At 42.4% G+C, this 25,119-nt stretch overlaps 1 protein-coding gene across 6 annotated transcripts in view; it reads right to left on the bottom strand.

Moving 5' to 3' along the window:
• RPTOR (regulatory associated protein of MTOR complex 1) overlaps nucleotides 1–14,524 on the bottom strand; it is a 311,995-nt gene extending 297,471 nt beyond the window's left edge. For all 6 annotated transcript variants that reach the window (XM_073312081.1, XM_073312077.1, XM_073312079.1 and 3 more), the window contains exon 1: nucleotides 13,786–14,524. In XM_073312081.1, the coding sequence (XP_073168182.1) occupies nucleotides 13,786–13,947 (162 nt within the window). In that variant the 5' untranslated portion in view covers nucleotides 13,948–14,524. The remainder of the gene's footprint in view (nucleotides 1–13,785) is intronic.
• Nucleotides 14,525–25,119: the final 10,595 nt, after the last annotated feature.

Genomic DNA, 25,119 nt, shown 5'->3' with positions numbered 1-25,119 from the left:
ACCTACCGAATCAGCATCATACACCACAGCAAAGAGAGGTCTCGTCACCATGTCTAGCCCGTGTTTATGGTTTGCCTAGAGCAGTGGTTCTTAACCTTTACTGCAGCCTGCACCCCTTTGGTTCTCAAAATATATTCTCATGCCCCTTATCAAAAATCGTTGAAGTAGGTCACTTCTTTAAACCTAGATACATTTTTTGTTTGTATATTACAGTAATCATTAAATGTATAATGTTAATACATAGGTTTGATGAAACAAAGTAGTTGTACTTACATGCCTGCGTTTAATTTGTGTTTTCAATCATTTACCTTCTAAAAAAACCTGGCATGTCTCGCACCCCTAGAAAGGGCATCTCACACCCCCAGAAGGTGCATGCACCCCAGGTTAAGAACCATTGGCCTAGACGTACAACTCATCACCTGGTTAAAATTAAAAGGTTTAATGGAAGTGAGGTGTTCACAGAATGTTTCTGACACCCCATTAAAAAAGGAAACTGGAACATGATATAAGCAACTTGGACGTGGCAGGTTTACTGGGGAATTTTTTTTAATTGCATTTAAGAGCTACTCACATAATTAAAAGCAGTAAATACTCTTCCTCTTTCAGCAAGGAATAGAATAGATTTCTAGTTCCTCTAGAGGAAATTCTGAGGGAGTAAAGCAGTGGCTCTCAACCCTTCCAGGCTACTGTACCCCTTTCAGGAGTCTGATTTGTCTTGCGTACCTCCAAGTTTCATCTCATTTAAAAAATACTTGCTTACAAAATCAGAAATAAAATTACAAGTGTCACAGCACACTATTACTGAAAAATTGCTTATTTTCTCATTTTTACCATATAATTATAAATCCATTGGACTATATTGTACTTACATTTCAGTGTATAGCATATAGAGCACTATAAACAAGTCATTGTCTGCATGAAATTTTAGTTTGTACTGACTTTGCTAATGCTTTTTTTATGTACCCTTTTTCAAACTTAGCAGCTAGTCAAATTTCAGTGCCCTGAAGATGTTCGAGGTGGAAGGAGAAATGTATGGAGTCTGATATTTTCTCTATTGCAATCTTCTTGCACTAGAGAACTGTATGTAATGACTGTAAAAAGTCCTGCTTCTCCAAGTACAGGAGGAACCAAGAACAAAAGGAGCAGTTTCATCACTTATAGCCCCAAGCCTCTTTAGCCAACAGCAGACCCAAAAGTACTCTCTAGCTTTTTCCAGGGTCACGGTGCACTTACAAGCTATTGCGTGGCTTTCTTCCTGCCTCAGTCTCTCACAGTTTCTGTTACCATCAACAAGATTTTAACTCAACCCATAACAAGGTTTCATACAGCTCATAACAATAGAAACAGATACCCTTTTGAATGAAAAAACAAAAACAGTAACAATTTGCTGTTATGCCATTCACGAATACTAAAATCTCTCCCCTTTCCAAAACTGCCCCTTGTCAAATTAATGTCTGTTTCATTTTCATCATACTAGTACTGTATTTCTACAATTTATTACTCTTGGTGAAGGTATAATTAGAACCAAGTACTCTCACGGAGCTGTTTAAGTGAACAAGTCTCTTGGCCATTTATGTAAAATAAACAATTGATTTTGGTAAATTAAAAATTACATTTTTATCCCTTCCACATTGGTTGGAGCTGAAATACTGAAATCAAAGAACGGGTCACTGATTTTGTCAATCGTTATACTGAGAGGTTGACCTAAGTCAACGCACAGCCAAAGGTCTGATCTGACTCCAAATTGCGAGTGTAGAAGAAGAAACTCACTGTAAAGTTTGCTGGTCATGCAAGACACTAGAAAACAAGGGTGATCAGAGCAAGGGGATTGAATAACTGTACCACCGTGTGCTCCTTTATTCAGCAATTACCAACATGCCATAAATTAAAAAAGCAAAGAAACCCAGAGATAGAGCCACAGAGAGGTGGTCATGGGAGGAGAAAGGAGTGCTGATGAACAGGGCTGGATGGGGCAAGCATAACAGCTTCAAAATTAAAGGGACATCGTTTGTGGTGTGAAGTTTGAAAGTAGGAGCACATTTTCTTCAAGCACCTCAGTGTAAAATTGTGTTGCAGTACATCACTGTTGCTGGCATGAAGGGTTGATTATACCAAACACGTGAAGGGCCCTCTACGAGTACACCCTGAACTTGCATTATGGAGTTCAAACGCTGATTTCAAGTAGGGTTTATCTTAAACAACATGCAGGAAAAGGTATGCACAATTACACACTTCCCTTGTATACTCAATACATGATTGTGCATACAATCAGTGTAACTGCAAACAAATTAAGCATACCATTACACACAGTTTCCACTTACAATTGTGCATACATATTTTTAAAATTAACTCCCTTATGTTTCCTACAGGAGTAGGGCCCTACCAAATTTGTGGCCGTGAAAACTGCGTCACAGACCGTGAAATCTGGTCTTTTGTGAACTTTTACCCTATACTATACAGATTTCACGGGGAAGACCAACATTGCTCAAACTGGGGCTCCTGACCCAAAGAGGGCTGCAGGGGGATCACAAGGTTATTATACAGGTTATTGCCACCCTTACTTCTGCACTGCCTTCAGAGCTGGGTGGCCGGAGAGCAGCGGCTGCTGGCCAGGTTCTGAAGGCAGTGCCCCGCCAACAGCAGTGCAGAACTAAGGGTGGCAATACCATATCTTGCCACCCTTACTTTTGCACTGCTGCTTTCAGAGCTGGGTGGCTGGAGAGTGATGGCTGCTGGCCAACAGCCCATCTCTGAAGGGAGCAGCACAGAAGTAAGGGTGTCAATAAGATATAGTACAATACTCACTATATAAGTGAGGCATCCTTATTTCTGCCTTACTGCTGACAGTGGTGCTGCCTTCAGAGGTGGGCTCCTGGCCAGCAGCCACCACTCTGCGATGGCCCAGCTCTGAAGGCAGCACCCAGGCCAGCAGTAAGGGTGGCTATACTGCAACCCCACTACAATAACCTTGCGACCCCCCTCCCACAACCCCTCTTTTGGGTTAGGACCCCTACAATTAGGACACCATGAAATTTCAGATTTAAACAGCTGAAATCATGAAATTTACTATTTTTAAAATCCTACAACCATGAAATTGACCAAAATGCACCATGAATTTGGTAGGGCCCCATATATAAGAAATCAATATGGGCTAAAGCAAGAGTTTTCATGACTTTCCAGCTGAAGCAGACAATTAAGCCTCTGACAGAAAACAAAAACTGCTGATTTGGTTTATTGCAATACCAAAAAAACTCTGCCATTAGCCTAGCTCTAGGGAATTTTTGGTTATATTGTAAACAACGGGATGGGATATTTGGGAAATGTTAAACAAAATGCATGAGAAAACTATGGATTATAGACTTAGTCATTTTCAAACTTGTATGTCCACAAACTCCCAATTGAACTGGGAAAATTCTAGAGGTGGTGACAGAGATTATCCAGTTTGAATTGCTACTACCATATCAAGATTAGACCCTTTTCTTCTAAAATGTGTGAATTAACTGCTCCAATTGAAGAGTGAAGTCCTTTTTCTCTTTAGGCATAAAATGTGTGTAGACAGAAACAGAAAGTGCAAGCTTCCCAACTCTACTCCATCAGTGCACAACAGCAGCCGCAACTTGGAGTGATCATGTCTATGGAAAAGAGGAGATTCAATCTATAGCTTCAATAATGTGACTGCCAACAAGGCTCCCCATTCATGCCAGCTTTGGTGGTGATCTTCTGTGATATGGATGTTTGTTCACTCGCAGCCAAAATCACCCACCAAATCATTTTACAAATGTCACTGAAGAGCCATAACTACTTTTTGCCATAATTGAACTAACATGGATTTCAACCATTAGCCTGGAAGTGAAATAATTCACACCATTAGCAGTCCTCAGAGCCATCCAGTATTCTGGCGAGTTTTCTTCCTAATATCAAGAATCTGTCTTCATTTAAGGGAGACAGTTGAGTCATTTGGATTTAGATCCCAGTCTAATTTACTAGCACAGGGCCTATTAAAATATGCCCACCGCTGGCACTCCATGTTTACCTGTGCGCGTGCAATCAGTGATCACAGAGAGCAAACTCTGCGCAGTTTGATTACAAATGTGACTTAGTGTAAGGAGACTTACAATGATTATTACAAGCTGGAGTAATGGTCACCACCGTCTATTAGATTATTTAAGTATGAACATACATAAAACATGAGTCAAAGTGTAATTTCAATGCTAACCCTCCACTACACTTATTATGCTGCCATGTTCCATTAGTATTCCTGTGAAATGTGGAACGTTTAGCAACCAAGCAGCTAAGCTCTACAAATTTATTTGAATTAAGAGCATTCTTATGCAGCACTGTTAATCTACACTTCTGTAGAAAACCAATTGTCTGCCTATGCCTGTTCTCCTAAGAGCAGGATTTAATTCTCAATGTGCAGGTTATAAAGCAGCAAAAAAAAAAAAAAAAACCTTGTTAAAATAAAACCAGTATAACTAACTCTTTTGCTCTCTGTGTATTTTAGAAATCAATAAAAGTAAAATGTGGCTCAATTTAAATGTTCTGACTTTAGTAGGATCTTGTCAGTAAAAATCCAACATATTTGAGATCCTTTTATTTTAATAAAGTTTCATGACTCACTTGCTACCAAAGCTATGTGATTTAATTCAACATTCAAAGCTTAATTCCAACTCTTCTGATAAAACAATTCTATAAATAAATAATAGATGAAGGCAGTGTCACTCTGGTGGCACACATATTCCATAGAACCAGAGCAGGAAGAATAAAACCTCTGCAAAAGTAGGCCTTCTTGATGAAAAGGGGGACGTGACAATATTCAGTTATTTTAATTACATTTACCAACGATCACTCTTAAAATTGGGAGATAGAGGTTTTCCCCTTCTTCCTCAATGTCTCTCTTCCAAAGAGCTTCCCTTTCAAGGCATCATGAGATCAAGCTTTACACAGCAAAAAAAGAATTCCATCTTATTCCCAAACCCTTGTGGGATAATTTTCTGTAACTAATAGTAAAATTAAGATTACTAGCTGGCCAAATGGTGTATGAAGAGACCTGAATTTGGGACTGCAGGAGACAACTTCCATATTCACTATGATAGTTAACAGCCTCTGTGTATGTGTATTTGGGGGCATGGGAAAGAATCCACAAGCATCCCTTTTAAGTGTGGTCTAGAATTGCTTTCTGTTTACCCATGAAAATCTGATAAATTAGACACAGTCTCATATAGCTGTTGGCTACATCCCTAACTAATGTGCATTCTGGTTATTTACAGAAGACAAGCTTTCTATCTCAAGCTCTTCATAGACTGCTTCCCACAGTGTAAAATACAAACCAGGAGATAAACACAAATAAGACCTCTCGAAGTCTCATTCCTCCCTTCTCCAAATGCTTGGGAGAGAAGAGGGGCTTTGTAGCACACTCTGAAGGCTAACAGACCTGGCCTCTGAAGGACCAGGGATAGGAGCCAATTCCAAATGTGAGGCTCCTGAGAGAAAACAAACTTCTCCCATTTACAACAAGGGAGCTCCAGCTTTAGCATCTCCACTGGCCTCAACTGCAGCAGTACAGCATGAGGAAAACATATTTCAGGTAACCTAGTCTCAAAAGCTATTAGATAATGCACTACACTTTTATTACTTTCTCCTAGACATTCCTGCAGAACTTCAGCCACTTCTTGCCTACCATCGTCACCACCAAAAGGATAATTATGAACCCTGACCAGTATACATAGGAACAGATAAGGCTGCTTAGAGGGATAGGTAAGCAGGGCAGATTGATTTAAATCAAAGCCTTTTAAATCACCAATTTGAATCATGATTTAAATCACCAAGCAGGAAACCTTAATTTAAAATCATCAATTTTAATCTTCTTTTGAATTTGTATGTTTTCATTATTTTTCTGAAGGCAGGCTGATCTCCTTCAGTTGGTAATCATTAAAACATATTGATTTCCAACTAAATATAGGCTTTACCCTAAACTGATGCTTCTTTTTGCTAACCAGGATGACACACTATATCTATACACATTTATTTAAATTATATAACTTTACATATATTCACATTCTTAATTTTTTTGCTCATCTTAGAAAATGGCGAATGTTTCACACTATATTTACTAGATTATTTTTATTTCTGTCAAGTTTTTTTTCCGAAGGAAACTAGAATTCAATTAAAATGCACAAAAACAGAATTGAGTCTTATTTTATTAGCTAAATAAAACTACATTAAATGTGCTGGATACATAAGAAAAAAGCTTCACATGTTCTGCATTTAAAACTAATTGATTTATTAAACAGAGGACGTATCACTCATAGGTAGTGAACTGAAATGATAATGCACGTGGTGACCAGAGACACAAGTTTTAGAACTGGAAGATCTCATCCTTTCACACCTAGCTTTCATGCATGGATTGGATGAGGAACATGAACTTTCTTGCTTTTTCAACTCCCTATCTATTTCTCAACTGTGAATGAACTATAGTCATTGAACTGAACTAGCTGAATAAACTGAAACAAAATGTTCTCTCTGCACCGGCTACTGCTATCAAACGCTCATTTAGCACTTCAACAAAGTCTGGTTCCAGGTGATTAGCCAGTGACTTCCTCCAGCTCAGTAGGCTGATTTCATAACTTCAGCAGCAAACCTATATTGCTTAATACTGGGTTTCTGTATTTAATTTAAATTATTTTCATAGATTATAATAAGGTTAGGCCTTAATATAAAGTTGTCAATTTCAAATTTAATTTTAAATAGGTTTGTTTAAAAAAACAACCTATATTTAATTCAAAATTTAAAAACCATCCATTTGTATCTACCCTTGGACAAGGCTTCACAAGATGATGCCAGCAGCCAAACATTGCTTTCCAATCCATCAAAGGCAGAAATAGACCAGAAAAGGAAGCTGTGAAAAGGAGAGAACAAAGTTGGCAGTCTGACTGAGGAGAGGTTAGGGAAAGGACTGCCTACCAGCCCCCTCAACTGATTAACAAACAGCACAATAGGTACCAAAGAGCCTGGCCCACGGCTGAAATGAATGTGGCTGCAACATGAAATTGAGAGAATAGGGGGAGGGTATGCTACGGCAAGCAAAAAAGAAAGAGAAGGGATTTTCAGGAATCACTGAAGGACACAAAAGGATAGGAAGACATTATTTAGGGCAGTACTTGAGGCATAACAGAACAATGAAATGAAATTAAGAAACAGGGTGAATATCAGGGAACACTTCTTAATAGGGAAATTTACTAGACAGTCAAATTGCCTCCCAAGTGAAGTAGGGGAAGCCCTATTACCCTAATTATTTAAACTTATAATAGTCAGAAACGAACTCTCAGAGACTAGTTAAAAGTTGTGCCTCACATCACTGGAAAGGTAGCTGCCCTTTGATTAGCTGTAATTTCTCAGATTCTGCCTATAACCCCAATGCCATAATAATCTGGTTATTCTGGATACCCCACCTCCTCACAGGTATTACCGCCACTAGTTCAGATACAATATGCTACTCCTGGAACAGGTCTCAATTCTCATGATCTACTTAATGGATACAGAAATATAACAAATGCACTTTGCTCTGCTGTTTGAAATGAATCTGCTTTTAAGAAAAAAGAGCAGCAACCATACAGTATGTATGTATACTGTTTCCCTTATTGCTGGTTTTTACATGGATCCAAACATTTTAAATTAAGTGAAGGCTGCAAACATTACGTGGCTCTCAAGGAAACATATAATTTAGAGAACTATCAGATTAGCATATTGGGACCTGTCATGGAGGCAGACACATGTGTGTCCTCTACGCTATATTATATTGTTATTAGCACAGGTAGGGCCTTCAAAAAATTAAGCAAAGACTTTGGGTCGGAATTGGGCTTCCAACAAGTGACTTAAAAGCATAAACTCCATTGAAAGTCAATGGGATTTGGCTTTCTAAGGGACTTAAGCATTTTTTAAAATTCTACTTTAGAATTCCACCCCCCCAGCAAAAAAAAAAATTCTGAGACTTCAGTATGCACCACTTAAACCCGGTTTAACTGAGAACTCCCCTGCATATGCGCTCATACACATTGCTCTAAACACATTAAAAATAAGATCCCTTCTACAACGCTGGAATCTAAAATTCTTTGGTGCCTCTTGAAAAGAAAAGGGATAACCACAGCCTTCCAGCCATCATTCTCTCTCTCATTAAAGCAAGTTCTTAAGTCCAACAACTCATGAGCTATTACTAAGCCTGTAACAGTTGCTATATCTCCCTGTACATTAACCACACCACTATCTCACAATGCTTCACACAGAAAAGGTGTTCTATACAATACCTAGCTGGTCTGTATTTAAATAAAGTTACTTGCTTTTCTGGATAAATCAGTAACCTTTAACAATCACTTTTAATGGGCTGTGTGAATTACTGGCAATAAGAACTGGTTCAGATTTTTTTACCCTCTATTCACCTACAATTGTTTACACTTTGTTTTAATTTATGTACAGATTACCAGGGTGGAGCTGACTTCAGTTAGCTGAATGGAGGGGATGACTGAATGTTTAATAACCTATATTTATAGGTTATTAAAGTGTTAATTTCTTTAATGAAGCACCAGCTAGATTTTAAGATCCATTCCTGGTGTTTATTCACTACATGAAATCATAATAAGTATCTATGAGATCACAGCTGATTGCTGAGAAAACAAACAACACAGGTAGGAAAAAAGCAATAGAAGCAGAAGACATCTAATAAAAACACACCAAAATAGTTACTGGGATTTAGGATAACAAAGGGAGATAAAGAAAATAGAGAAGACAACAAAACAAAATAATTTCTAAATTAAATTATCCAATATTTCAATTGTTCATAGTATAGCCCTATACTCTAGCAGGAAAAGTGGCTAGACACATATGAATGGCAGATGTGTACAAAGAATACCTGATAAAGTTAATCAGATTCACAGTGACACCCATCTATATGCTACAAAACAAACCATTACTGATCCCAAGACAAAGAAAAGCTCACTTGACACAAGTGACAAAGTTCAATGTAGATGCACCAACAATAAAAGTTTTGTGGCCTGCGCTATACAGGAGGTCAGACTATCACAATGGTCCCTTCTGGCCTTGAAATATATGAATATTTATGGTTCAGAAAACTTTACTGCCCAAGTTGATGGTTCAAGATTTGCTCCTGCCCTCTTCAGTTAAAATAATAGTATATAAGATAAACAATAATTCTGCAGTTACGGTCACACAGGGCCAGCCTTGCTCAGACTGAGTAGCACCGTACCCCACGAAAAGCTCCACTGAAAATAATGGGGCCTCTCAGGGAGGAGAAAGGTGCCACTTGGCATAAGGAGGGATAGTAGAATCTGGCCCACAATGATTAGTGTAACCATTTTGAAACAGTTTTCAATAAAATTAGACATTCACTGTGACTATAGTATACATCATTATGTGACGAAACAGAGTTGGATTTGGAGCCACTCTTATTTGAGCATATACTATAAACCAGTGAGAATGGATTTCAGGAGCCTTGATCAGGTCAGTCTCATTCCTGACCCCTGACAAGAGAGCTTTTCAGGCAGGGGAGAAAGATAAATTAGAAGATTCATAAAAGAACAGTAGTCAATGAGAATCCAAGGAGAGGGATATGGTCATCATACACCTCAGTTCAAAAATAAAACACATATGGAACTGTCTACTCTCTCATTCAAGATACACAGTGAGATTTCAGCTGGGTCAAGCAGAGCTTTACATTCTGTGCCAGATTTAGTTTGGGTTCTAATCTTAGAGCCTGAACGTTAGTCCCCTTATTGTTTTGCCAAACCAAGATTTCAGCAGTTGACTCTGATAGCTTCAAGAACACTACCTGCTATTCTTCAGTCTGAAAATCAAAAAAACTGTGCATATTCCCTCTACCAGCTCTATAGCAATTAACTGACATACTCTGTTCCCAGTACTGTGTTCTCAAAAGAGAGGATGCTGGGGTACAAACATTTTGGTATGACAAGATGCTTAGAGCCCTGCACAGATATAAAATTTGTATCCGCATCTGATCCACAAACATGGTCCAGATGAAGATATCCATATATACGCAGGGCTTTAAGGATGCTTACATAACTGTTTTTTTTATTTAATAGCAATAATATGCTTAATTCCAGCTTTATTCAAAAATAAAAGGAGGGAGGGAAAATCCACAGCTGATGAGAAAAAAAGGCAAACTAAAAATATTTTCAAACTTTTTGAAGGTTAGCATTAAACATTAAAAATGGACTTGCCCTTTCAAACACTCTTTGGGAAATCACCACTCTTTGTAATTGCTTATATTTTGATGGACTTTTCATCTTTAATCATATATGCTGAACTACTAACTTCTGCCTTCATTAGAAGCCTAAAAACTATTTTCCAATAGGACATTCATATGCATTTATTATAAAAATCTTTTTTTTTTAAAGTATTAAATTTAGTGCTCATGGAAGGTGCCCAGCTGACAATACTAGAAATCAAAGTCTTCTAGTTCAAACACAGACTTGGCATAGCATGGGCAGTAGTAATGCAAGCTTTTCACATACTGCTCTGATAATACACAGTAACACTGACTTGGAAAGAGCCTCTAGTGCAAAACAGTTCAGGATCCACAGACCATTTAGTCCTTTGCTTCTCGGCTGAGCCTACCCACACGTGGGTGTAGTGAAACTTAAGTATATATAAAAAAACCCAAAATCTTAGACTATAAGTACAGTCCTCCCTTTATATTACAATCTGCTTGTTCAAATATAACATCACAAAATTAGAAGTGTACTATATATAGAATACCTTTAATCTGCCTACCCATTCTAGACTAACAGATACTTTCATCCCACAATAAATTGGTGCTGTAGCACTATATTTCTAATGTCAGAAGTTGCACAAAATGTTTCATTAAAGAGAGAATGTCAAGGCAGATAGGCACAGAATTAAAACTATCAGCTGTGTTTTGGTTTTCAGAAATATGCAAGTTATGCTGCACCACTGTGCTTACTTGTAAGAAAACTAGGTAGGAAACTTACAAAAATTTTGCCTGCAGGAAGACAGGATTCTTGTATTTTTCATACCTTGCCTGCTCACAAGAACTAAGCGCACAGGCACAAGCAGCAAACTACTAAGAGCAACCTGTATGATCATGAATTCATCACCACCCGTTTGTCATTAATGATAACCCAGTTTCCCAGCGGACACAAGTTAAGTTTGTCTAAAATGCAGCCCTCTTTAGAAGAGCTGATAACATTTTACAGGATCAGGAAAATAGTGGACGTGTATTTTGTTTTGTTTATTTTTAAGTAGCATTTTTACAGTAGGTTAAGATTTGGGCCAGAAACAATTATCACGTCCCTATAATGAAACAAATCTCACTTTGACACTGTACTATTTTTTTAAGTGACTTCTGGAACATTTGAGCTGGAAAATGAGAGAGATATAATTCCATTTACCTAAAAATCTTCTTTGGCATAAAGAACTCACAGATAAGATGGGGATAAGAAAGATCAGAAAGGAAAAGGGATTCAAAAAATGAGAAGTTACTCTCCACTCCACCACAATGCCCAAATTAAGCAGGCATTTAGTTTGTGTTTGTTTTCAAAGGCAACTCTCTCATTCTCTCTCTGGTTCACAGGGCTGAGGATTTCAGTAGCACCAACATGTGGCTGTAGCCACTTCTAATATATATATTTTTTTTTTGATAGCTTCACTGGGATATTTTACTTCCCAATTAGGCTTTTCATATAAAAGTGAAAATTAAACAGAAGCATATAAGCACCGCTGAATGACAAGCATATAAGCCTGTTTTCTTCTTATAGCAACTTCCATCCCAAAGCACTTCATGCATTTTACTAACTGTGCAAGTTATATAGTTCACAATAACACCACACAACAGTTTAGGTCAGGAAATAATGAACACTGTATCCAATTGAAACTACAGTTAATTTTTTGTGCATGAAAAACAAAGTTTGGGCAGGAATACACATGAGTTAATACCCTGATTCTTAGGGTATGCCTACACTGCCCGCTGGATGTGCGGGCAGCAATCGATCCAGTGGGCGTCGATTTCTCATGTCTAGTCTAGAGGCGATAAATCAATCCCCGAGCGCTCTCCCGTCGGCTCCTGTACTCCACCGCTGTGAGAGGCGCAGGCAGAGTCAACAGGGGAGCGGCAGCAGTCGACTCACTGTAGTGAAGACACCGCGGTGAGTAGGTCTAAAAGTACATCGACTTCAGCTAAGTTATTCACGTAGCTGAAGTTGCGTAACTTAGATTGCCACCCCCACAGTGTAGACCAAGGCTTAGTGTGAAATGACCATGTCAATGCAAACACGAAGATCCCACTGCACAATGACCTGCAGAATCCGCCAAAGACTAGATTAAAATCCCACAATCCTCTATGAAACCGCATCAAGACCCTTATACCCGACTTTGACACTGAGTCTCAATAGAGAGTCACATGGACAGTTTTCCATCTCAAAAATATTATGATCCTAATATTGTTCTGGTAAGAATGCATTACTCATATATTCCATGTAACATCCCAAAGAGGGTCTAAGCCCTCCCCCCACAGGGCAACTTCACAGAATATAATGTCTGCATATACTGCACTGTCTGCCCACACCATTAACCCAGGAGTGGCCAACCTGAGCCTGAGAAGGAGCGAGAATTGACCAATGTACATTGCCAAAGAGCCACAGTAATACATCAGCAGCCCCGCATCAGCTCCCACGCCCCCCGCTCACCTGATCAGCCCTCCCTCTCACCTCCCGATCAACTGTTTCCTGGCATGTGGCTTTAGAGACTATTTTTATTCCAGCTGCAGAGTGTTTTGCACTAATGCCTTTGGGACAACCATTGGGAACCACTAACACTGGTGAATCGGCTCATAAGATGATAAACTCACTTAAAATTAAAAATCAAGAATGGCTCTGTGTCCTCCCTCGTTTTGTTTTAACAGCCAGAAGCATTGATAGTTCAGAACCTACAGGTAAATGTTCTGCAGTAAACTGCATCTCCAAGATAGGGTAGCAGACCTTGCTCTTACGGGGAGGGATAGCTCAGCAGTTTGAGCATTGACCTGCTAAACCCAGGGTTGTGAATTCAATCCTTTAGGGGGCCATTTAGGGATCTGGGGCAAAAATTGGGGATTGGTCCCACTTTGAGCAGGGGGGTGGACTAGAGGATCTCCTGAGGTACCTTCCAATCCTAAGATTCTATGATCCTATGCAGGAGGCTCTGGTGGGAGTGGGAGGAGCGAGGGCACAGCAGATCAGGGGAGGGGGCGGGAAGGGATGGAGTGGGGGCAGGGCCTACGGCAGAGCCAGGGGTTGAGCAGTGAGCACTCCCCGGCACATTGGAAAGTTGGCACCTGTAGCTCCAGCCCCGGAGTCGATGCCTAGACAAGGAGCCACATGCTAACTTCTGAAGAGCTGCACGTGGCTCCGGAGCCCCAGGCTGGCCACCCCTGCCATTAACCTGATCCAGAGAAGTCCATTTTAAGATGTCATTAATTCCACTACTTTGTCAGGAGGGGCACCAGTTTTAAAGAAACTCAATGCAGCTGTTTAAAATGCATATAATTAGGAATAGCAACCAGCATTCATAATCTGTTAATATGTTCACTTCCACTGTAGTCATGCAACAAGTGCATGGGACCACAGAAAACCTAACTAGTAGGAACAAATAAACTCAGTGATGCATCCGAAAGCATGCTGCAGACCCTGGACTAAGGCCAGAACCTCCTTCGTATCCTTCCCCTCCTCCCCCACATAAACCTCTGCCCCAGAGCATTACCCGGTCCTTCATCCTCCAGCTCTGGGCCAGAGACTTGGAGCCCTCAATCTTCTCACAGTGCCGCTTCTTCATGAAGGCCAGAGGCAAGTTCCAGTCAGTCAGGTCTGACTCATCCTCCTCCCCGAGCCCCAGGAGAGGCGACTGCAGCATCTCGGACTCCATCAGGGGAGAAGGGGGCCAGGCGGCAAGTGCTCAGCAATCCCCAGCCCAGCACACGCTGGGGAGAGGAAGGGGCCGGTGGGGTCCCTATTCCGGGCGGGGCTCTGAGAGGTAGAAGGGGACTGTTCCGGCTGGAGCTCTGCGCGCCCCTTTCCCAGGTGCAGAGGGGAACAGCGGGCCCCTGTCCCAGGTGTCTGCGGGGCAGGGGGGGCTCAGAGCCGGCGAGTCTCCTCCTCGGGGGCGTCCGCAGACAGCAGCCCCGGCCGGGCTCTCCGCGACCCCGGGGAGGGCTGAGGTGTCGCTAGAAGCACTCGGGGGGGGGGGACCGGGCCTCTAGCCCCGCGGGCAATGCACGCTCCCCGGCTGCTGGGGCGGGAGCCGAACTCGGCCCATCGTGCCCTCCCCCGGCTCCTCCCCACGCACACGGGCCCCTGGCGGCTCGGCTGGCTTCGGCCCCCGTGGGAGGGGAACCGATCTGCAGCGCCGGAGAATTAAACTCCCCTCAGCCGCACACCAAGGAGGCGGCCATATTGCTACGGCCCACAATGCACCGCGGGGACGGGCCGCCGCGTGAGACAAACCAGGCCGGCCGCGTTCGGGATCGCAACTGCAGGGAGAGGCTGGGTTACCAGAGCCTCCTCTCAGCCTGCTGGCGCCGCCCAGTCCCTGGTGTGGGCGTGTCACGGCTGATCCCTCCCCCAAAACATCCTCTCAGCACCCCTAAATTCCCCAGAACACCACCCCCAAAACACTACAAACCCCCCACTGCACCCCCAAGTACTCCAGCCTTCTGCAAAACTCCCCAGAGCCCCCTGAGTCCCCCCAAATCCCCACAGGACCCCCAAACACCCTCCAGCACCCCAAAACACTCCAGGACCCCCCAAACACTCCCACAGCAACCCCAAACACCCCATACTCCCCAAACTCTCCAGAGCCCCCACACACACCCACAGCCCCCAAAACACCCCACAGCACTCCAAAACACGATACGCCCTACTATTCCTAAAGCATTCTCTAAGTCCCCAAACTCCCTTCAGCATCCCCAAAACACTCCAAACTCCCACCACACTCCCCCAAATATTCCAAACTCCCCCACAGTATCCTAGCCACGTTTAAGCTCCCCAAACTCCCTACAGCACCCCTAGCAAACCAAAACATCCTTTAATTCCCACAAATTCCCCATAGCACCCTCCAAATTGCTCCAAACTCCTAATTGCAGCCCCCCAAAACATTCCAAACTCCTCACTGTTCCCCCCCCCCGAAAAAAGCGTTCAATAGTCATTACATCAGCTCCAAAAAGAAAAGGAGTACTTGTGGCACCTTAGAGACTAACCAATTTATCCCCACTCCCTACAACAGACTTCCAAACTCCCTTAAATGCCCCAAACACTACTCAACAAAATTTCCACAGCACCCAAAATATCCTCCAAACACCCCAAAACTCTTAACGTGGCCCCAAATTTCCCCAGAACCTCCAAAACATTGCTTCAACACCCACGAAAAAAATCACCCTCCAAAATCCCCACCCAGCAAAGCCCCACGAGAAACAGAAGCACACCCATAAGCAAGCCCATTTACACAAAAAGGGGACCACACTATCTAACTCAAGAGGAAGAGAAGGAAGGTACTGGGCTTGGCATAGGAGTCTCTATTCCATTTTCTCAAAAATAAAAAGAGTACTTGTGGCACCCTTAGAGACTAACAAATTTATTTGAGCATAAGCTTTCATGAGCTACAGCTCACTCCATCGGAGCATCTGATGAAGTGAGCTGTAGCTCACGAAAGCTTACGCTCAAATAAATTTGTTAGTCTCTCAGGTGCCACAAGTACTCCTTTTCTTTTTGCAGATGCAGACTAACACGGCTGCTACTCTGAAATCTGTCATTATGCAAGGCACTGAATTTTGTTCCATTTTCTATATAACCTTAGGGTATGTCTACACTACAGCGGCACAGCTACACCACTGCAATTGTGCCACTGTAGCGTAAACGTTTCCTACATGGACAGAAGGGGCTTTTCCATCAATGTAGGTAATACACCTCTCCAAAAGGCAGTAGCTATGTCAGTGGAAGGATTCTTCTGTCAATCTAGCTGCATCTACAGTGGTGGTTAGGTCAACCTAACAAGTCGCACAGAGCATAAAAATTTTCACAGGCCTGAGCAATGTAGGTAGGTCAATCTAATATTTAGCGTAGACCAGGCCTTAGTTTCCCTGAGTCTTGGTCAGCATTTCAGGCAAGTCAGCGTTTTTATGTCAATAGCTGAAGGCAATAAAGAATGCTCACTGTGGCGTGTGGTTGCCTGGGGTGAGGTGAAATGGGTCTAAAAATAAAGGTGTGCAGTACAACTTAAAGGGCAACCACTGTTTGTGCCTCCTTTGCTTCTCTTTAAAAAAAAAAAAATTCCCTGCCCCTAAAAGTCAAGTGTAGGATCAGCTTTTCATAGTGTTGCCAGCACCCAGTGCCGAGAGGCTGAACAACAGCTTGAGTTGGTTCGTTACCTGGTGTGCTACACCCAATAATCACAACGGGGTGGAGAAGCAGAAAAGTTTATTTGCAGCTGCAAAAAGGTACAGGGAGAATAAAATCTCAAATCCTGCACCAAGAGCAGGAAGTTACACAGGCTTTTATACATTCTTTTTCCCAGCATACTTATCCAATAGCAAGCTGCCCCAAGTATCCATATAGCCAGCCAATCCAGTTCCCAGCTAGTTCCCTGATTCTCTGTATCATTTGTTAAACTATACATAAAGCTGCTTTATTCAGCATTGTTCTTCCATATCTGCCCTGTGTGGCCTTGCTTAGTTTCAGGCAGTCTGACTCTGCAACATATTGTTGCAGATCCTCAGCATAACTGCTGTGTGTGCCTCCAGGCGGGGGGGCCAAGGACACTTGGGCCTAGTACGCAGAGCTGCTGCGAGTGCCTCCAGGCGGGAGGGGGGGGCAAGGACACCTGGGCCTAGTGCGAGGGGGCTTCATCGACACTCGTGGTCTTCCATCCCCTCGAGTTACCTAGTGGCCATGCCCCAGTGTCCCCAACAATAGGGTGACATTCCCTCCTTTCCCCCAAACAGCCCAAGGCTTAAGCAACACATAGGCGCAATTTTGAGTATGTGAGTGTGATATAGTGCTTGTCTACACTTGAAATGCCACAGCAGCACAGCTGCGCTGCTTTAGTGCTTCAGTGTAGACGTTACCGACGCCAGCAGGTGCGTTGCTTCTGTCAGCATAGGTAATCCACCTCCCTGAGAGGTGGCAGCTAGGTCAATGGAAGAATTTTTCTGTCAACCTAGCACTGTCTACACCAGGACTGAGGTTGACTTAGCTGTGCTGCTCAGGGGTGTGGATTTTTAACAATCTTGAATTATGTAGCTGGGTCAATCTAATTTTCTAGAGTAGACCAGGCCTTAGGCTTCATCTACACTTAAAGTTAGGTTGACATAACTATGTTGGTTAGTGTTGCCAGGTGTCCGGTTTTCAACCAGAACACCCGGTCAAAAAGGGACCCTCCCAAGCCTGGTGCAAATGAGCGAGTGAGTGAGGGTGGGGGAGAGGGAGTGATGGAGGGAGGGGGGAAGGAGTGAGCGGGGTGGGGTCTCAAAGAAGGGGCGGGGCAAGGGTGTTCAGTTTTGTGCTATTAGAAAGTTGGTCAGGGTTATGAAAAAACCACACCCCTGCGTGGCACAGCTCAATGTGGATTTGTGGCACAGCTCAATGTGGATGGAACCTTTCCATCAGTACGGCTGCGTCTACCCTATGGGGTTATGCTAGCATAGCTACACCAATGTAGCTGTGATGGTATAGTCTCCACAGTGTAGCCCCAGCCTTAATGTTACCTAGGCCTGGTGCTGGCTTTCTACACACGGGTGAATTTTACTAACGTACAAAAAGGCATTAGACTAGTACCGTGCTTAATAAAGAAGGTGTAATTTTAGCAAACTTTAAATACAAAACATAAATAATATATACTACTATATTTAATAAGTTAAGGAAATGGGCCTCTGCCAAAAGAGGACTCCTTTGCCTAGAGCATAAGCATAAACTCAAAATATTTATTATTTATTTTGTGTTTCTTTTGAAGCAGTGCCCAGAAGGCCCAAACATGGGCCAGGATCCCATTGTGCCAGGCACTGTACAGGTGCAGAAGAGGTGATCCCTGCCCCAACAAGTTTACAGCGTCAAAAGCAGGCATGGTCGAGACAGGTCAGAAAAGGTAAACAAGACTCAATAAAGCAAACACAGATAATTAAGTATTTTTCAAACCTTTTTTTTATTGGCTTCGCTCTGTTGTCTTTCTAGTATCTTCTTTAACATTTTACCCCTCTTTCTTACCAATGCTGTCCCTTTCTGTTTGCAAGCATTGTTTTCCTTCGTTGTTTTGTCTGGAGCTCAACCTCACACAACAGCTGTTTTACATACTTTTTAATTGTTTACTTATACCACAAAATCTTTATGCTACCAAATCATCTTTGACTACCATGGTCTTGGACTTAGTCCAGAACAACTCTGAGAAGAGCATTAGCATGACCAGCAATGTCTTGATGAAGAGCATAAGCCTCTGGTGTTTTGAGAACAGAAGGTCGTGTTTGGGAGCTTCTTGCTATGTCTAAGGGCCAGATCAATAGGTGTAGCTCCATTAACTTCATTTACACCAGATGGCCCTAAGTATCTGAAAGATTATGATAAACATTTAGGAATGGATTCTATTTTTACAATGTTGCATCAGGACAACATGTGGAAAATCCTGATTGGTTTTTTTAACCTTTAAGTTATTCATACATTTATAATGGGACTTTTTCACAATAAAACCGTCAGTATTTAGCATTCTCTGACCCAGAATTCACTTAACATAAATTCACGGGGGAAAATGATCAATTTCTCTGCCACAAATGGTACCTTGAAAGTGTATAAATAAGAGGTTTCAGAGTAGCAGCCGTGTTAGTCTGTATTCGCAAAAAGGGGTACTTGTGACACCTTAGAGATGAACAAATTTATTTGAGCGTAAGCTTTCGTGAGCTACAGAGCTGTAGCTCACAAAAGCTTATGCTCAAATAAATTTGTTTGTCTCTAAGGTGCCACAAGTACATGTGTTTTTTTTGTATGAATAAGATTGATCATGGTGATCCTTATTTACATTTTGTACAGAGACAGTGTTCTCCAAATCTGGGGTCCAAAAGGAATTCTCCTCCCCTCCTCCTGTGCCCACCACATATCTGGTTTTTCATGTTGAAACTATAAGGTCCTGAAATTTTAGAAAAGCGGAAATTTGTGTGTAATTATTTTGGAATAAGTTATTCACAAAGTGTGTGAGAGGGGGTACTATTTTATGCAGATAGGACATTGGGCAGGAGGTGAGATGAGTTTTATATTGACAGCACTCTTAAGTTAAAACTCTTCCAGACATTAGTTTTCTGCCTGAAGTTGTCAAAGGGGCTGGGATTTGTTTATATATTTCAGGCTTTTGTAATAAATTGTGCAGAAAATTATGTAATGAAACAAAAAACAACCTCAAAAGAAAGCAAATTTATGATGATGTCTTTTGCTCCAGGAAAAACAAGTAAGACCTTGTGGTCCCCCTTTTTTCTCAGGGAGGAAGTGAGGGAATGAAAGGGAAAGCACAGACATTCTGACAAACCCACCAATATATCTTTCAGGGCCTCTAAGTCACTCCTGGTAATTGTCTAACTATACTGTATTTTCAGCCTGAGCCTCTTTGAGAAGAGCTGTTTGACATGATGCCCTCTGTGTTCCTCTAATGACATGGCTTCGCGGAACACAGAACAGACTAGCTCATCAATTACCAGTGGGGCCCTAAAAGCCCTAAAAGCAGACACACACAAAACCACACAATTTACATTGCTATCACTCACGACTCACCACAAAACTGATCGCAAAACAGGCTTTTCAGACAAGCTTACACCGAAATGTACAAATTACATTCCTGATGATCTTCACATAAGGAGAGTTTGTAAAATGAAATCTGTCTGTGATTTTAAGTCATGGGGCCTGACGAGTTTTACACAAATGTAACTCTGTTGGGCCCCACTCTCTATTGCCCTGTCACACTGCAACGTGAGTGGACATTGTTACTAATCTGATGTGCCAGTGTTTTACACCTACTCACACTGATGCAAAGGACTGTGCAAAATGCAGGGAAATGGAGAAAGTGGTGCATTGACTTCAATGGATTTACTCCTCATTCTCAAACTGTGTTCAAAACACAAATGTTGCTCTAAACGGGGGTTCTCCTGCCCCGTTCTTGAAAGTGTTTACCTTTGATGGCAATCCAATCAAACTGCACCCATATTTACATTTTAAATGCTTTTACATATAATTTGATTAACAAAACCATGTTGCATTTGCCTAAGATTCTAGCTACATTTTTATTAATAAAATACATTTTTTAAAATATGCCATCGTGTTACCAACTGGCTGGAACAAGAACATTCTCTGGAAAGACTAAATTTCTGGGGCTTTTTTGTGACTTTCATTTATTGGCTGGGTGAACTAATTTATTTATTTGTATCTGATTATTTAGTGCTGATTGGTGATCATAATTATGTGATTGTAAGTCTAAGTAATTGTTAGGGCACATAGGTGTTTATTATCATTTAAATAATATAATAAATTAATTCCCTCCTGTCATAATACAATTATAAATGCTTGGGTAACATCCTCATACATAATAACAAAAACACCCAGGAAAACTAATACACCTCAGGCAAAAGTCTGAGTGAACAGATGGGTTTTACACCATGCCCTGAAGGTTGATAATTTGAGATTCTATCAGACCACTGAGGGGGAGTGTATTCCAAAGTCAAAGACTCTCCATGGAAAACTCTCCATTGTCCACCCCCACCATTCAAACCTAGGGACTGCTAGCGAGAATGCTTCAGATCAACACAACTGCCAGATGGGCACAGAGAATGAGACAGCTTCTCCCATGTCTAGCACCTCAGTCATGCAAGGTTGTTCAAATTAGAATTATTTATTGGGGCAGGGATCTCTAGGGTGACCAGACAGCAAATGTGAAAAATTGGGACAGGAAGTGGGGGGTAATAGGAGCCTATATAAGAAAAAGACCCAAAAATCAGGACTGTCCCTATAAAAAAATCAGGACAGCTAGTCACCCTAGGGTTCGCACACTTTGTTGCTTCTATAGGGCTAGCTCATTGCACACACCAGGAACTCTTTGAATACCTCCAATCCCCAAACTTCCTTTTTGCCACCATCCTAAGCCCCTCTGTTTCAGGGACTTGCTGCAAACCTCCTCCCCCATGCCAGGCACTCTGTGTGCCCACATTTCTCCCTCCTCCCTTTCCCAGGGTCCCTCATTGTCCTTCCCATGCCAGAGGCTCTGAGTACCTCCTTTCTAGCATGCCAGGGGCTCTGTGTGCCTCCCTTCGCCCCTTCCCCACCCTTATTCTTTCTCCTTCCAGTTCTTCACTTTCCCCCAAAATCAGTAGGACTCTGCCCACTGCTGCCTTGGATAATCTTGAAATTTTGGAACTGATCAGATGCAGCATTTGAAAGTTGTCACATTACAGACAGACAAACAAATGTCCAAGCAGAGACATACCATCAGGTCGAGTGTAAGGCTTTACAGACTCAGCCAACTATTTGTCAAGGGCTAACCACATTGCTGATGTTGAAATCAGAACCTGTTTATCACTGATGTTCTGACAGCATGCCATCCTGCCTTGTGTTTCCCCTATATTAATGACAGTATGAAAGCAACCTTCCCTCTGGTTGCTACAATGGAGACTGTAAACTGCAGGGACAGCCTGTAGATTTTAAAGATGTCCCAATAAGGGACAGTTCAAAGGGATTCCTCCAAATTCCTTACTTTCAAACAATATTTTGGTATTGTCAGGCAACAAAAGTGATACAGTTTTTCCAGAGTTAAGACAGGAACATTCTGCCTTTGCTGCTTCATTCCTTCATGGACCCTCTGTTTCTGGATCTTAATTGTTATAATGTGGAAACTGTGTACATGCACTTTCTGTGTCTCAGTTTCTCCCTCTGTAAAATGGGGGACAGTAACATCTCCTCACTTTACTGGGATGTTATGGTGGTAAATTTATTAATATTTGTGAGACACTCACATATTATAGTGATGACGCTAATAGAAAAGCCCATAAATCAAAAATACTGTACACAAGCATACATGCATGCACACAGACCGATTTTCCCATCTTGCTTCTGGGAGGGCTTAGACCACCTAAGCCTGCACTTATTCTCAATGCACAACAGGAGAAATCAGTTCAAGCCAGGCCTTGATGATCCAGTGAGTGTCTTTGCCTGTTGAATTTGTCCCAGGTTCCCTCTAGGGAGTTCTTCTGCAGCCTCACTCTGCGATGTAATTGGGCTCTGCATGAGACAGCAACATAACCGCAGCCTGCTGCATGTCAGCATCACTCCACAATGTTAGAGAATATTTTTAAAATATCCCATTTTAATAAAACTCCGGTCTCTTAAATCCACATTAAGCATATGGTGCAACCATGTGTTGGCTACATTCTTCCCCTGCAAACCTAATGTCTGTCCCCTTGTTTATATACCACATCTGTGGAAACATAAATCCTGCTTAAAGTAAATTGTCAAGAGTAATTACCCGAACATATGTGAGATGTGTAAAAACTAAAGCTAAACATGCCCATTCCGTCCCCAGAACTATGCAGGCTGTAGTTCCATCAGCAAGCCGAGGTTTCACAAGAAAGCCAAGGGCAAATGAACTGACAAGTACTGGAGGACAATATGTATCCCCAGGCTGCAGTGCTTTGAAGACATCCAACCTCAAAATCCAGCCAAATGGAGGGCCTGACTGCACAGCTAAGAGCCAGCCATAGTGAGGACAGACTGGCAGCAAACTCCTTTAGCACAGCTCTGCTAATGCACCTCAGTCCTGACCCGCAATACACTTTATTATCCCAGACAAATGTTCCCCACACAGCTTGACCTGAACCACTCACATCTCTAGCTATTCAAGGCCTAAGGCAGGCCTCAGCCCTGTCAGCGTGCTTCAGTGCTCTGGCTGCCCCAGTCCTATGACCCCAGGTTCTGGGGTAAACAATAAGTGTTAAACTGAAACATTAAAAAATCGCTTTACTTTAGAACAATAGGCTCATAGAGGAGCCCTACCCCTATGTAGTCATTTATACCTGCACCAAGAACATATTGGATGTATACATGCCTGCTGGAGCGAGTGAGCGGCACATTCCAACTTGGCAACACTTTACATTCACTTGCTCTGGGTGTAAATGGCTACACAAGGAACAGGGCAACAGAGAATTAGGCCATCTCGGATTTGTAGCCTACAGGGGGAAAAACCAGCAGAAAGCACATAGTTAACTGTGGAGACAGGTGTTGCCAGCAGGTTTATGTGCGCTGCAGATCCACATGGCTACAAACCTGTTTAAGAGGAGAGTGTTAGGTTATGCCAGTTACATCCCCCCTTCTACCCGTGTCACTGGACACGGCTTTAGTGTGAGGGAACCCCAGATCCTGCTTCCCAGTGGAGGATGAGGATTCGATTCCCACCAGCTCCCTCGTTACATATTGTTAACGTCCAAATTCCTTTTAGCTGGGCTTTGTTTAGCGGCTCACAGTGGAATGCACAGAATCACACAGGACGCAGAGCTTGAACGCTATCAACTTAAGCGGCAGCAGGGAATTCATACCTGTTGTGTTACTTTACATGGAATATATGGGCCAAAGGTGTTTACACAACCCAGTCACTATCCAACATTAAAGAGTGTTAAACCAGGGGATAGAGAGACCTCGGCCTCCTTAGCACCATGGCAATTACACGATTAAAAATCCTTCCTTTTTTTAATGATAAAGAGAAGAAGGAAAACCAGTTAAAGCATTGAAATGTAAAGTAGCAAGCAAGGCTTTTATTGCAATTTTATCCTGCGTTCCCTTTCCCTTCAGCTGGAGAGAGTTTTAGAAGGAAAAAATCCCGTGGTTGACAGCCTCTTAAATGGGATCAAAGATGCCCTGTTGGAGGAAAGAGGAGAAGTTAGTCGAAATGGGCTGGAGCTGTTGCTACTGCTGCTGCAGTTAAAGTCTGGTCCCGTTTCATCCTAGGAGGTGTTTGGGATTTAGCTGGAGCTGGTGGAGGTGGCGATGTCATCTGGGTCCCTCACTATGGCCTGGTCTGGTCAGCACATCTCTCAGGGTTGGGATGGTGAAGGCCTCGGGGTCCCAATAAATGGAAGGGGTGGCGGCCATGACGGTGAAGCTCACGCCAGTAGCCTCCTTATGTGCTTCCCCTCATAGGTGCTGGAACTAGGAGTGCTGGGGCTGCCATCATATACAGAGTGGTTTCCATCATATACAGAGTTTGCAGTTTGGTTCAATGGCTCTCAGCACCCTCACTATAAAAATTGTTCCAACACTCCTGCTTCCTCTTTCCCCCCAAAGTCTCTTTCTTTAAGGGCCTGCAAAGGGAATGCTGGGTGCAATAGCCCATCCCCTCATCATTTTGTCCAGCAGTTAGGCCTAATATCCGACACACCAATTTGATTCATTAATTTCCAATTCTACATCTTTTGTTTTTTAGCAAGCATGATTTCAGTCCAGTCCTTAATTATATCAACTTGGCCTTTTGGTTTGGACTAATTTAGACTCACTGTCTGGTTCTTTTGCACCTTTTATAACATTCATTTCTGAAAATAGGTTGGCTTACTTTTTATTAACAATAGTTAGTATAGGCTATTATAACATTTTATTAACTTTTACTTACTTTTTACAATTGAGCTCACAATTAAGAGTAAATCTGTAGACTTACTTATCACAACATACCCTACAGCCCCTTTAAGGCTGTTATGCCAGCTCTAAAGGCCATAAAGCAGCCGTAAGGCTCACCATCCAGGGAATACCCTCTACACAGGTGGCCTCTCTGTCAGGAGTAGGCCGAGGGCAGGAGAAGGCGCAGTTCGGTGTGTGCCTATGCATCAGCTATTCAGCAAGCCTGCAATTGCCCAGAGCAGTCATTGCAGCAGGGTTGCGAGTTTGGGAAGCCACAGGATAGGGGAAACACATCACATATCCATTTGGTCTCTGTACCAGTGCAATTCCGGCCACTGTGACTAGTACAAGCACAGGAATCTTCCGAGCACCAATGAACAGAGAGGTGGGGATGCTGCCATTGTTATGATGGATTCTGGGACCT

The sequence above is a fragment of the Lepidochelys kempii genome, chromosome 14 (genome assembly GCF_965140265.1).
Source record: "Lepidochelys kempii isolate rLepKem1 chromosome 14, rLepKem1.hap2, whole genome shotgun sequence".
Classification (NCBI taxonomy): domain Eukaryota; kingdom Metazoa; phylum Chordata; order Testudines; family Cheloniidae; genus Lepidochelys; species Lepidochelys kempii.
This window is presented reverse-complemented; position numbering and strand designations above follow the sequence as displayed.